General features: G+C 43.0%; 1 protein-coding gene across 3 annotated transcripts; it reads right to left on the reverse strand.

The window, feature by feature from the left end:
* Positions 1 to 265: 265 nt before the first annotated feature.
* LOC119177346 (uncharacterized) lies at positions 266 to 11476 on the reverse strand. 3 transcript variants are annotated; one of them, XM_037428823.2, is made up of 4 exons: positions 11318 to 11476; positions 10185 to 10556; positions 7956 to 8065; positions 266 to 429 (listed from the first exon to the last, which is right to left on the reverse strand). In XM_037428823.2, exons 1-4 carry the CDS (start codon positions 11425 to 11427, stop codon positions 356 to 358), a joined length of 666 nt encoding a protein of 221 aa, XP_037284720.1. In that variant the 5' UTR covers positions 11428 to 11476; the 3' UTR covers positions 266 to 355. The 3 variants fall into 3 exon arrangements, with proteins under 3 accessions (XP_037284720.1, XP_037284721.1, XP_075734533.1); XM_037428824.2 differs by lacking the exon at positions 11318 to 11476 and adding an exon at positions 11175 to 11311; XM_075878418.1 differs by lacking the exon at positions 11318 to 11476 and adding an exon at positions 10992 to 11145.
* Between the last annotated feature and the right edge of the window lie 40 nt (positions 11477 to 11516).

An 11516-nucleotide genomic window follows, 5' to 3' on the forward strand; every position in this document is an offset into this window, starting at 1 on the left:
GTATGCTTTTAGATTACTATGTTGCATTAACATGAACTCTACCAAGACCAATGGGGAAATAAATGACAGAGGACGCTCAATCAAGACTAAGTGCTTTTATGTACCAATCATGTGCACAACTTCCATGAGCACGACTAGATTATTTTGTATATATTTGGAAGGAGACAAAAAAGAGCATTATATTTGTCCATAAACCATAGCAGCAGCAACCATGCACTAGTAAAAATTTTTAGAGCACAAAAACATTCACAAAATACAAAGCCAATGAAAGTGTTTTATTTTTTTATTATTATTATTATTACTATAAAAGTGATCTCTGTATTTACATAATGAAAGCATCAATGCAGTCAAAATCTTAGTTGTGTTTCACATTTGCTTTCATATTTCTTCTGACTGCTTTCTTCTTCTGCAGCCCACGAAAAGTCTCAGCTATTAGAGAGAGAGAGAGAGAAAAATAAAAACAACATCAGCTCACTAGCAATAGCACAACAATGGAAATAGTTGCAGAGGTTTTTGACAAATACATGAATTTTCAAAATGTACCGCCAGCAACCACCAAGATTATATATACCTGGGGGCCCACAATGTGCAAGCTCAGTGAAACTGTTTGCAACAAGAACAGGGTCACTATCTTGTATCCACTGTACCAAAGAATGTTCATTCTTGCTAAATGCCAAGGGTCGGAAACCAGGGGCAGTATTATGTGGCCTGAAGCACGTCATCAGAACCTATTGCCCCTTCTTGTGTCAATTCCTATATGAAGGGCGACATGGCAGTTGTGACTTCACATAGAATCTTTGTATGTAACCTATGTTATTGAACTTCAACCTTGTGACATGCATGCTGAAAAGAAAAATAAATTCTATTCTAGTTTTATACATGATTGTAAATGCACTGAATATTTCCTCTTTGCCTGCAAGCCCCACTCACTCTCCGATCTGCAGCCTGGCCTGTGCCATGTTGGCATCATGCAACTTAGCCTTCCGCTACAAAAGGTAGCCAACCCCTGCCGTTTGCGATTGGTTGATACTTGACTAACCGTCGCAAACGGGCACCTTAAATACAAGGCTCAAACAATCACGAACAGTGAGGACGAACTAACGGTCACAAATGGGCACCTTAAGTACAAGGCTCAAGCAATCACAAACAGCGAGGACGAATATTGTAATATAAAATGCACAAGCTACATGTTATATAACAAATACTTTTTGTGAATTTTCCATTCATGTGAAAAGACACTCAAGTAATACAGGTACGTATCAATAGACGTCACAAAAACACAGGGAGCCAAGCAGTTTCTCTAGCCTGTGGTTTGTAGTGCGTTGGGTAACAGTGACTTTGAAATTAGGCGCCACCCAACATCTACATGAGCCCTCTGCTCACAAGACAATGCCTATATTGACATATTTGCGCTGGAAGTACATTTTGTGCTGTTGCAAAATGGAGCAAAGGGTGCTAGAGTGGTAGCATTTATTTTGATACATTTATATCATCTTTACATCGTCTTCAGTTTTTACACTAAATAATGACCCCATCAGCATTGTATCATAAAAGACGTGTGATTGGCATTTATTGATCTTTCATATCATTCATGCAGTATATCCTATATTGCTATGTAGATTTGAACATCTGCACCCTGCAATAACGCTATTCACTGTTGTACATGGTGTTGGTTCAGATCTTCTTTAGTTGTAGTATATGAGTGCCTGAACATCACCACCCAAGTTGTGCTCTCATTTCCGATAACTATTTTTGCATCACACTTGTTAAATATGGTATACTAACATAATTTCTGTAGGAGGAATGAGTAGTCAAGTTGTGTGTGCGTAGCACTGAATTTAGCCATCCCAGACATTTTCTGTACTCCTACCAAATGATGCATTCGCAGTAATGCAAGTGGTAGAAAAAGTGTTGAAAGTTCATCTCATGCGATTTCACTACAAAGCATACAAAGCCACTAAAATGCACGAATTTTTAACATGAAAGTGTTTAATGCTGGGGTCCACCACAGCTGTGCTGACGCATTTCCGTATAGATATGACGTAAAATATTTACTAACAGATCGCAAAGAAAAAAGCACGAATAAAAAGTTCTGTAGCAGGGCGTCGAACCAGCGACCTCGCGATCTCCAGTCCGTGGCGCTGGCCACTAAGACATGCAGAGTATGCAGCCTGCACTGCTAATGGGAAGCCATTTATATACACCATACACCATTTGGCAGTCCTCAGGGCACTGCAACTTCAGCGCGTTTTTGTCATCAGTGGCGAGATGGTGCGACGGGCTCACATTCGGCACGGTCGTCGCCTCTGAGTTTCTCTGAGCTCTGCCTCCATGGAGCAGGGTCTCTCCTGCGTGTGCACTTATTAGACTGTTGATTTGGGAGAGCTCGAAGGTCACTTCGCTCGCAGCCGCATTTACAAAAGGAGCAGGCTGCTCACACACGAAGAAGAATTGTGACAGTCGTTCATGCTTGTCCTGTGTATACTTATGCATTCCTTTCGTCCATTTTTCTGTTTGCATGGTGCACTTAAGTGTCTAGCTGTGACAGTTATTAGTCCGTGCTCATCATGTGTATGCTCATTTCATGCTTGCTTATAGGTGCATGCTACAAGTTTAGAGTTGGGTGCTGTTCTTCGCGTGACTTAGTAATTTGTTTCTGTAGCATTTATTCCTTCGCCCTTGTAGCGAAACAATGCACAATAAATGCTCAATTACCTCTGTGAAGACACATTTCATTTTCGTGTTATTCCGATTCCTCCAAAGAGGGATCAGCCAAATTTTGTGTGTGTGTGTGTTACTGGCTCACATGAACAGATGTTTACAAAATTCACACATGTCTTAGCAGGTTCAATGAATGTGCATACACAATTGCTACAGAATATGCAAAAGAAATTTTATTGGCATCGAAAAGCAAAAGCAAAATGAGTTTACATATTGCAGATGTTGTGACATGCAACAATGAGTGCTACTGGAATCTCCCTGACAAGAAGCTTGAACAAATCGCTTTTCTTTTGACAGGACTGAAAATGTTTTTTTCAGCCAGACCACTCCAGCTCTGTGGAGTTTTAGAGAGCTATGTTATGCAGTCAGTACGATGTAAGCATGGCACCCTTTTACAATTCGCAACTTCCAAGTACCATGAAAGTTGCTCCGTAAAGATGATTCAAGTTTTGGACCTGCTTTGAACAGCAAATGTTTCTGCTTGTTTTCCCGTGTTTGTGGTCGTTTTGCAACATTGTGAATGGCCCCAATATTATCATGATCCTTTCACTTTGTCAGGTTAAACGAAAAGTAGAAGAAAAAAAGAAAAGAAAAAGCTCACTGATTTCACTGCAAGCATCAATGCTCACAGCCTGTACCCTGGGAGGCAAAGTAAACCTCCAGTTCCAATTAGCGCCCCAAAGGGCCATGAGTTGTTAAGAGGGTTAAATTTAGCAGGCAAACAACCAAGGCCTGTGAATGTATGCAGGACTCTTTTTACAGCAACTTCTAGGTATGCACCTCAAATATCAGTTTTTGCGCTTAGTTCGTCCGCTCGACACGGTCACTGTGCAAACAGTACCAGAACTAATTAAGAATGTGTTCCGCCTCTAGAATAGAATGAAAGGACCAGTTTCAAAACATTCATCGCATCCTTCCACATCTGAAGCGTCTTCAAAGTACCTCCATGACCTTCACATCTGCAGCAATTTTTGTTCGATATTACTTTCTGATGGCATTTTTTTTTTCTCCTTTCTGCCCCATACCATGCTATCTTTCGTACTTCTCAAGCACAGAAAACAGAAAATAGTAATGGGAACATCAGCTCTTAAACGTGAAAGTTGCATATTGCCACTGGTTTCATTTGCTGCTTGCCAGGGTTTTATTCTCTTCATATTCTGCTGTTCTTTTTATTAATCAAAAAAGCACCATAAAATCATATCGTAAGTAATAGGACATGCCTAACTTGGTGCTTGTGCTTTGGTACTGAAAAGCAACACCTTTTTTTTTTTATTTTTGCCTGCTTATTTTACTTCAAAATTTTGGGTGATCTGAACAAGCTTCACGGCAGAATGCAATGCAAGCAAAACTGTAAAATGAAGTGCGTTTTCGAAAATGTCTCTGACATTACTGAGAAATTTGTACTGAGGCTCCAATTATAATATTTTGTTAACGTTACAGCAGACATTGCATGCGATTACCCACAGCCAGCAATGTGACCAGTATATTTGCCTCATTTTTAATTTTGCACATGTTTACCCAACGTGATACCTGATAGTTATTTACTTGAAATAGTATGCTAGCGCTCCTGTACTTTCACCCAAAACATAAATCGAAGAGCCATCAAAGTGCGAATAATTGCACTTTTCGCCAAACGTGTACTTTCCAGTATCGTCTCTCTTGGGGCGATCATCTCAACGACCACCATGTTGGATGTACAGTTACGCCACGTACAGGTTGTGAAAGTTGCGAATAGATAGCTAGCACGTGACATTATAGGCATTGCTTCTGAACACAGTGGCATTCCACGATGGCTGCTTTAATGAGAAACAAGTTGTGTCAATCTGAAACAACATGGCAAGAACGTCTCTGAGCGTGAAAACGAAAAAACTTGCATGTGTCGCTCCGATAACATTAATGTGACATTGCAAACGTCGCGTCCTCACATACTGGTGCTTCAGCATGGTGGTTTCAGTGACGTCAGTGCAAGCCATCTATATAGCATCGCCCATCGTGGTATGTTTATCAGAACGTGTCCTTTGCAGTGTGCTGTCAATTATACATCAGTCTTGGCTTGAAATATTTTTTTTTTCAGACAAAAATCTGTTAGTAGAAGAACTCGATCTTTCCTTGAGATTACATGCCTCTTCTTGTACAGATGACTGTCATTTTTCAGTTCAGAAAAGGACATGCACTTCTTGCACAACCTGCACCCCATATTACAGTGGTGGACAAAACATTTTTACCGATTATGCAATACTGAGCTCAAACTTTCCCAATAGCTCAATGTGCAAGACAAGCCCTTTAAAAATGATACCATCTCCACGTAAGAGCAACAAACAATAGCTAACATTTTTCATGCTCTCTATAGTGTCACACGCCACACACTACACACATTGTCTCTTATTCTTCCACCATGCTCGAACATCAATGTGTATGGTTTTATAGGTTTAGATGAAGGAGCAGTGTAGGACCGCGATAAGATGTGGTCGCGCAGCAGTTTTTGGTTTACTTTCATTAACGAGTGCCGTAAGCTTGGTGAGGCATGTCAGCCGTCGCACTGCATTTTGCTCTGGCTTGCAGTATTGCTTCCATGACACTCAGTCGAAGCGTGTCCGACGGAATATCCTTGTCCGCATAGATACCGTGTGCACGCATGACCCCTCACGAGGTGCTGCAGTGCCTGAGGCTTCCGAGCGTTCCGAGTTCCTGTCAACTCAGGAAAAAGAAACCGACCCCCACGTGAGCGACAAAAGGGGGGGATCAAAAACATCATTGTGACGACCCCTAATTGCCTCACGGCGCATTCAGCCAGCATATCAATGGGCCTCTTCAAAAACCAAGCACGTCGTGGGGACTCCTCCCATCGGTTCAGCTGCGGCCTAGCCGCATGCTGTGTTCGCGCACGCCGTTTTAGGGGAGCGCGCGTTGCGAAAACGCGGAAGCCGCCGACAACCTTTCATCCCAGTCTGGCTTAGCTTCGGTAGCTTTCGGTAGCAGCCAGGCTGGCGACACGTGAGAGCGTGGCTGATGTCGCGATGCTGGGGCGCCCGGTCGGTGATTTGGTGCGTATTGTCGCATTGACATGTCTTCAACTGCTTCCGCGTTAACCCTTACAAATGAGCTTGTAAGTGGAGCCACGTGTAGTCAGCGAGCGGGTCCTCTTACAGTGCACAGGGGTCAGGCACATGATTTCCCCGTTGACAACAAGTTGACGTGTTTCCAGGGAAGCCGTTCCTATGGCCGCAAAACCCAGTACGTGTAGCTCTAAGTCTAATGATTTGATTGATATGTGGGGTTTAGCGTCCCAAAACCACCATATGATTATGAAAGACGCCATAGTGGAGGGCTCCGGAAATTTCGACCACCTGGGGTTCTTTAACGTGCGCCCAAATCTGAGCAAGCTCTAAGTCTAGATAATGACGTGCCGCTGAGCTGGCCCTTGCCTCTCTGACTTTTTTCTAGTTTTGTTTTCTTCACATTTTGGTTGTTGTGTTATTTGGGGAGAGGGCGTGAGCCCTCAGGTACATGAAGGCTTGTGACAAGTTCCTTGTGACAAGTTCTTGATTGACCAAGGAACTGCCCTATAAGAGGACAAAGAAGCGGCGATTAACCAAGAGTTGTGTAAGGGCGCAGCACTGAGGGAATAAGAAAAGGCCCCGAAGCTCGGCCAAGGGTTATGAACCGGGCTTAAGGTGTTAGACCCCATCCGCTCTGCCGAATCCCGCAGGGTTGCCCTGCCGAAGGCGGTTCATTTCCAAAGTGTTTTCTTCTTCTTTTTTTTATTCTCGTAACTTTGATGTCCGTAATTATGTAACTTCTGTACATTCTGTAAATACAAGTTTTTCTCAGCCTTCTAGAACTTCTCCAGCGTTTCTGCTTCATCTTGAAGTGACCAGCAAGTCAATCCCCGCTATTTGCAAAGCGGCAGTACTTTTCTCCTCTCACTTTGCTGTACCGCCTCGGGTGGTGCGTCTCGGGCGCCGAGTGGTGAGAGTTGGTTTCTACAACATCGAAAAGAATTTGAATTTTGCTAGCAGATCTCAGGTTCATTACTCCACAAACTCGAGTTACCTGGCTGCAAGGTCATTCTTTGTGTTAACAGAAAATGGCCCAACTACATGACCCTATACTTCCAGGGGTGTTCCTCAAGACGAAGTTCTTAGCCCGACGCTATTCAATCTTGCACTTATTGGCCTTGCTGAATACTTGCCAAGTACCATTAAAATCTCAATATATGCAGACGACTCCTGCATCTAAACCACCGATACTCCCTTAGTGCCTTATTCGACCCACAGTGCATCTTAGTGTACCAGGGATCGGGAGGAAATCTGAGCTTTCGTCGCCCGAGCTATAGAACTGTCTCTGCTTCTTTTGCACGAGAAATCTTCAGACAGTGTACATATATATACCGATGGCTCCACAAACTGCCAGTGTTCGTCTGGTGCAGTAGTTGTCCCAGCAAAAGGTGTTACCATCAGCTTTAGGGTTGACCACTCCACGGCATCTACAGCAGTGGAACTAGCTGCTTTGCGCGCTGCACTTTGTGTGGTCAATCGGAAACCACTGTAACAATGGTCGATTTTTAGCAACTCAAAGGCTGCCCTAAAATCTGTGCTCTCAGCACTGCGTTGCGGGCCGTATGAACAGCTTGTTTTCGAAATTCGATGCCTTCTTCCCACTTCCCACGAGAAAGGGCACCATGTGACGTTTCAGTGGCTGCGAAGTCACTGCGGCGTCATAGGCAACGAACATGGCGATACTGCGATAGACTGGTTAATCTCCCCGCCATTCTTTTCCTCCCATTTTACCCTGTGCAACATTAAGAACATAATCACTAAACATAAAAAATAATAAGTTGGCACAATTCAGTAAACCATATATGCATGGTGACTATCCACACATTTTCTGTCCATTTAGTTATGAATTAAGGCTTTCAAAGAAGGAGTAAGGTGCAGCCCAGTGTTGAAGATAACATTACACTGTCTGGCCCACGTTTCAGTCGTGCTCGAACTGCAAGTGCGAGATGAATTATGTCAACATCCCCAAATCATCTACTGACAAACTATACAGCAGATTTCACATGGATGTGCATTTTATAACCTCGTTTTCAAAACCAATAATGAGTACCAAAGCGAACAACTGGTCGTAGTGTCATTCATGAATTCAAAACTACATGCAGTATCTTTCCGGAGCATGTCACAATAAATTTTTCCGAAATGTCACTACAAAGAAGTCAAACATTGGAAGCTCACCTGTCATTCTGCGAATCCGACCACCATAAAGGCTCTCTTCGCGGAACTGCTTAGCCTTCTCAGCAATTGGGGCTGGGCGGCTTAGCTCCACTGCTTGAAGGCACAGAGCCCTGCATTTTAAGCAGACTAGATGAGCCACTACTTTCACTTCACCAACAGCCATTATATACATGGGTGACTTGTACAACAGTATTTAAGAAATGACTTTTACACATTCACTTTTTCAGTTTGGAAAGACAACCAAGTCCACTAGCAAGGAAACACGCAAACAAACAAGATACCCTCCACACATCATAAAAGAACATCATACCTTAGTCATATTGAACACACATTTCCCATAAGGTTAGGAAAAAGAGAACATTTAGTGTAAGACAGTGGATATTACATAATAAGGCATAGGACACAAATTGTCGAGAATTAAAAAAAATTATAATAGTACTAGGTGGGGGTTTTAGATTCCAAAATCACGATATGATTATGAGAGATGCCGTAGTGAAGGGCTTCGGAAATTTGGACCCTCTGGTGTTCTTTAAGGTTCAGTGACATCGCACAGTGCACGGACCTCTACCATTTCGTCTCCATCGAACCCTTAACATGCGGGTCCCGGGATCAAGCTTGTGACTTTTGGGTCAGCAGCTGAGCACCCTAGCCACTGATCCACTGAGGCGGACTAGGAGAATTAAAAAAAAAGATTGATGCAACTTGTTTCTCAAAAAAGCTGCCACCTTGGAGTTCCACTGGGCTCACAAGCGGTGCCTATGATGTCACGTACAAGCTATCTATTGTCAAAGGATGCCATGCTGACATAGTACTGACCGCACAGCATAGCTCTCCAAAACTCTAAAGATTTTGAGCGGTTTGGCTGAAAAAACATTTAGAGTGTGTAAAGGAAAAAGAAACAAAACAGAGAAAAGGAGAAGCACTTTTTCCCGCCAGTTCTTTGATCTGTGGAAATTAAAACAAAAGCCACTGATGAAAGGCTTAACAGAAAGGAAATTTGTCGTTTCCTTTTTTTTTTTTCACGTATCAAGTTCAAGTGATCCATAAGCCTCCTGCAGATGCCTTAGTCAAGCAATTCAGACAAGTATTCTTTACATATAAAAAGGAAGAAAAACCCTCTCCAGCAAAATAAGAGACCAAGTAAATAGGTTAGAGATATCACTCTCCATTCTAGCACTTGCTTTTATTTTTCATTTATTGGAAATGCTGCTAAGGCTTCTGGGTTCAGCTCTGCTTAGGTGTGCTTACATAAGTATGACATCTGCATATGGCATGGCAGCAATCTGTTGTCGCTTTTTTTTTTTTTTCAAACTAGCTTGACTACAGATGGTGTGAGGGGACCGTAACTTTTTATACAGGTCTATGATAATAATAGATAACCCATGCAACTCCAGTCACTATTTCGTTAGTGAAAACTTTATTGGAAGTCCTGCAGTGCTTGTGCTGTCCAGGCCTAAGTTTCCCACGAAGCAGTCACTGTAACTGCCCATGATTTTCACGCTACATGGGCACATCACACTTTTAATGCACTATTGACATCAACATCCATGCAAATTGCTTGCTTGCATGTTTGCAATGCCCAAACCTTGTGAGGGACTCTTTAAAAGCAGGTAAACATTTGTGACAGGTTGACCTGGATTTCCCCCTGCAATAGCTCAAGTGAGCATTCTACACAACTGGAACCACTTTAAAGTGTAGGTCCGACACCTCATATCAATGTTTGTGCCTGAATGTAATACACATCATATCAAGGTGCAACGACATTGGAAGGGCCAAAGACGACGGTTGCAAACATGGTTGGATCTCCTTCGCCCTCCTGTCTACTCTCCTGTATTTCTGGCTACGCAAATGGTTTGAGCACTCTTTGAAGTATTACAGCAGCCACATTACAGCAGGGCAATGACAATCTGTATCGACTTAAGTGCTGCTATCATTAAATACATGTGAAAATGAAGTGGAGAATGTTATGGCAATATCTGTTGCTGGTGTTTCTAGCGAATTCACATACAACTTGGTGTTGGCAAAGTATCCAACAGCCACCAACCAAGGTTATTTTCAATGCAATGTCTGGAAGAGTAGCGTGCCAGCCTGGCAACATAATTGTAACCCACTAAAGGGCTTTTGCCAACAGCTTGTACCTGAACCAGCGAATGTGCCTACAATCAATGATTAATGGCTACTGTTTACATTCATTCGTGAAATTCTCTAGAACATATGTCATTTGCTCACCCATTTGTCCACACTGCAGCTGCAGTCCTCTTCCGCCTTCTTTTTGGGGCTACTGCTTTTACAGCTTTAGTGGCACAATGTGCTTCAATTTCTGCTACTTGTTCCAGCACATCATCAGGAAGTACTTGTGCCTGCTGCTCTATGCTCTCTTCAGCTACCGAGGCTCCTACCATACGTTGGGCTGTAATACGACGAGATGACACTTTTGGCTCCAAGCTTTTCGTGCCTTGAGCAGATGAGGCCTGCTGCCCCACTATGCTGTCATGATCAGATGCTTCCTTGTGATGGTTTTGAAACGGGTCCGTTGATGGTACCGGCTGCATTTCACTTGCTCGTGCGACACTCAAGTCACTGGTGGGTTGTAGGAGTCTCCTGCGAAGCAGAAAAAAAAAAGGGATTTGCGCAGATCATAGCTGCTTAACTTTCGTGCATCATTTGACAAAACCTGCAATCGTACAGCTTGTTCCTTGCACAGGTTACTCCTAAGTGATTGACATAACAATTTCCACGAGAATCAATTAGGCAAGTTTCACCTAATTCATCTACAGCAACTAGAGATGCAAAACAAAAATTTCCACAGAAAACTACAAGTAGCTTGGACAAAGAAGGAAATTGCAAGCAATAGCTTTTGTGGAATTGAGCCTATTAACGTTATGGGTGCGATGCACGCTTATTCCAACTAGTGAAGTCTGAACCACGCTTAGCTAGAGTGACCGCCCAGCTCCCATCTTACAGTAAAGAATAAGGATATCGACGCCCTAATAGTTATACCGCATGTCTAGTCCCTGATCTAGAGTGTCAACATACACAATTTTTTAGCTTCAGCGTCCGCAGCAGGCCATTTGACCACTTTATACAAGTACGATCCACACAGTCAACTACAGTTTAACCAACAGTTTAACCATCAAGGTATGCTTTTACAATGGCAAAACATATTGACATTCGATTCCGCCACGTAAACAAGGTTGCATATCAGCAGTAATCTCTTGCCATTTCGTTCTTCCTGGAACAACTTTGTAGATTAGGAGACGAAAACGAACTGTAACAACATTTTACGTTAAAAAGATTACGCAGCACAACACATGCTCGTGGTAGCACCAGTCACACGAAACACGCGGTCACAGAACACCTACCAACGCGGTCGCACGTTAACGCGTGCCCTAAACGTGGTCACGTGACAACAACAATCCGTTCCACGCGTGCCCATGTGCGGGCTTCTACATTCACCACGTGCACGACACATTCATGTTTCGAAAACCTAGCAACGACTTGAAATTATTGTTTTTCTATAAACATAGCCCTGAGGTTCTAAACATAACTCTATGGCAAATA

This window comes from Rhipicephalus microplus, chromosome X, assembly GCF_043290135.1.
Source record: "Rhipicephalus microplus isolate Deutch F79 chromosome X, USDA_Rmic, whole genome shotgun sequence".
NCBI classification, from domain to species: domain Eukaryota; kingdom Metazoa; phylum Arthropoda; class Arachnida; order Ixodida; family Ixodidae; genus Rhipicephalus; species Rhipicephalus microplus.

What these genes read in the sequence shown, in the direction of transcription:
- LOC119177346 (XM_037428823.2), bottom strand. Translation starts at nt 11,427, where the DNA reads ATGTGTCGTGCACGTGGTGAATGTAGAAGCCCGCACATGGGCACGCGT. An exon ending in GTTAACGTGCGACCGCGTTG is followed by an intron (nt 10,557 to 11,317) that starts GTAGGTGTTCTG and finishes TCTGCTTCGCAG; the next exon opens with GAGACTCCTACAACCCACCA. An exon ending in GCTGCAGTGTGGACAAATGG is followed by an intron (nt 8,066 to 10,184) that starts GTGAGCAAATGA and finishes CTTAAAATGCAG; the next exon opens with GGCTCTGTGCCTTCAAGCAG.